Source organism: Morone saxatilis, unplaced genomic scaffold (assembly GCF_004916995.1).
Source record: "Morone saxatilis isolate NCDOM2014 unplaced genomic scaffold, NCSU_SB_2.0 Contig24, whole genome shotgun sequence".
NCBI classification, from domain to species: domain Eukaryota; kingdom Metazoa; phylum Chordata; class Actinopteri; family Moronidae; genus Morone; species Morone saxatilis.
This window is the reverse complement of record NW_023339807.1, coordinates 4428339-4430994: the sequence shown is the minus strand read 5'-3', so window position 1 is coordinate 4430994 and position 2656 is coordinate 4428339. Positions and strand designations below refer to the sequence as shown.

At 40.4% G+C, this 2656-nt stretch overlaps 1 protein-coding gene across 13 annotated transcripts in view; it reads left to right on the top strand.

Annotated features, from left to right (window-relative positions):
• The first annotated feature begins 960 nt into the window (after positions 1-960).
• ubr5 (ubiquitin protein ligase E3 component n-recognin 5) overlaps positions 961-2656 on the top strand; it is a 30697-nt gene continuing 29001 nt past the window's right edge. For 11 of the 13 annotated variants that reach the window (XM_035672533.1, XM_035672532.1, XM_035672524.1 and 8 more), the window contains exon 1: positions 961-1206. In XM_035672533.1, coding sequence (XP_035528426.1) covers positions 1145-1206 — 62 coding nt within the window. In that variant the 5' untranslated portion in view covers positions 961-1144. The remainder of the gene's footprint in view (positions 1207-2656) is intronic. The other 2 variants (XM_035672521.1, XM_035672526.1) reach the window with 1 other exon arrangement.

Here is a 2656-nt window from a genome sequence, read left to right as displayed (position 1 = left end):
GCTCAGATCTGAGTTGGTTCAGTTTTAAATATAATTCTAGAGTAAGAATAGCAGCATTAAATTGAGGGTCCCACATGAATTTTTCCATTCCCCGAGTGATGCTGACAATATGCCAAGTATAGCCACGTTGCTCCCTTAAGATTTAGTGACATAATGTTAAGTCTTGGTTGGTCACAGAATGGTGGCTATTTTATACTCACGTCTTTAAAGCACAAACCAACACCACGCACGTCATGATATAGACTTAAAATATAAAATGATATATAGGCCTATATAATATTGTTTATTCCATAAGTGCAGAATTTAGGTCTGTATTCAGGTCATATTCTTACTATTCTTACCTACTTATTTTAGGTATAGAGGAAATGTTGTTTGAAATATCTTGCGAAATTACATTTTTAAACAATATTCTTATATCAAACAGAATAAATATAATCACAAATGAATAAATAAATGTAACCTCTTTGGTGATTTAAATGATAGAGTTTCCCTGATGAAGAAGCACATCATAATACTAGAATAATGGTTAAATTTGTGCATTTTATTTAAAGTTTTAACAGGTAAAATAGCATGTGGAATAATCTACTGTGCTGGTAGATAAACAAAAAGCACGATTTTTATCGTTTGTCTTGAGTCTTGAGAGCCCTGGATGATCAGTCAGGCTTGTATTTTGATTCCCCATTGTCTTACGTTGTAAAGAGGTAACCTAGCTGTACTCAACCCTTTCTTTTGCCTTTGTGGTACAGTAATAGACCTGGAAATTATTGCAGGTGCTTGAAAAACGCAAATAAACAAAGATGCCTCGGCTAAACCGGGAGAGAACAAAGACTTTGGAGTGTGAAAGTGTAGTATTTTTGATTACAGTCGTCTTGCCTTTCTTCTTGGGGCCAATCCCATCCAATTTAACACATTTCCTGTTTGTGCTCGGGGTCCAACCAGCGGAGCGGTTGCATGTGCACTAATCAACACACAGAGAAGAAGCTTGGTAGAGTTAAGATGGCGGCATGTGGGTGAGGAGGCTGGGATCTAAACTCGAGGTTTTTCGCCATTAAACGATTCCTATGAATCCACATATATACAGTAATCGAAAGAATAACAATTTCCACATCTTTCACACGTCTGTGTGTGATTTTGGATTGACCCCATGACATCTATACACTTCGTGGTTCACCCGTTGCCCGGGACCGAGGATCAGCTCAATGACAGGTATTTTGTTGCGGCCCGTGGAAAAGAAGAATTTAAATCAATATTTATATGCGGGGTGTGGTATGTCGTGTTCAAGGTTGTATTTACAAACGATGTTGACATTGTCATGCGTGTGCATTCGGGTTTAAATAATTTAAATGACCCCCTAGGGTTGAAACAAGGCCCGGCATCTTGAACAATCCTCGTTAGCCTGCTGCTACCTAAACAGTCGGTCCAGTGCTAACAGGGATGCTAACGGAGATGCTAACCCGTTAACTGGCTAACGCTAACGCCAGCAGGCTGTTTCCTTGGTTCTCTGGAAGGATTGGCTCACAGTCAAAGTTGAGATAGACAATGCGGGTTGGGGGATGGGGAAAAGAGAGGGAAATAAAGGTCGTAAAACACAACGTTGTTGGAAAATATACGGGATTTCGTGTATAAATTACACATGCACTCTTTTGACATGTGTCAGTGTTTGTTTTGTGGGCGTCTCGTTGATTATCATGATCAATGAAGTAGCTAACGTCAGCTAACCGATAGCTAGCTGCTAATGCTAGCAGGCGAATTCGCTACCACGCTCTTGACAAAGCCAAATATTTGTGTTTCGGTGTCTTTTGTGTTGGGGTGTTTTTGAAAGTTGAATGACACAATTTCCTTGCTAACATGGCCGGAAATAATTCCCCTAATTGCCTGTTTTGAACATTGCGCACTGAGATAAATATCTAAAATATGCAGCGAGGCACAGTTAGCAACATTGCATTCACATTAATCCTGTTATCTGCTTTAATAAGGGGACAAGCCCAGGCTTATAAAGTGTGTGTGATGGATGCTGGATTCTTCAGTGTTCACATGATCATCGAACATTTTATTTATTTTTGCTGTTACCCTAATCCTAAGTGTGCACAGCACATACGAGCAGATAATTCACTTGCACACAATATGTGTTAGTAGTGACATGCTGCTGGCGTGGATCACACTGCGTTTAATGGGTTTTACTTAAGGAAATATCGAAACTGAAGAGATCATTAGTTAGATGTAGTTGTAAGAAAGGTCCAGGACATCGTGTGCGACCTGTATTTTGGCAGAACATGTGATTTATGATAAACCTATTTATATCATCCATTGAGATTGAACTGATTAATGAGCTGTTCTACTTAAAGACAAAGAGGTTGAGAAGTGTTTTTAGAATGACCTTGAGATTAAGAACTGCATATAGGCTCAGAGTGTTTGAATGCTTTTCAGGTTGGTGTACGTCAAAGTCTGGGGGGGCCAGCTTTGGTTTGACTGATGGGAAAACTCAGTTTGCTGTGCCCCCAACAAATCTTATTGAGAAAAGCCCCTCATACATACATACATCTTGGTGGTGTGGACCATTGGTTCCTTAAGGAGGTCACGGCTGTTTCATCCCCAGGCATGCATTCCATTGCATGCTACAGTCACCATGTGCTGCTGGGAGACCCCCCCCCCCCCC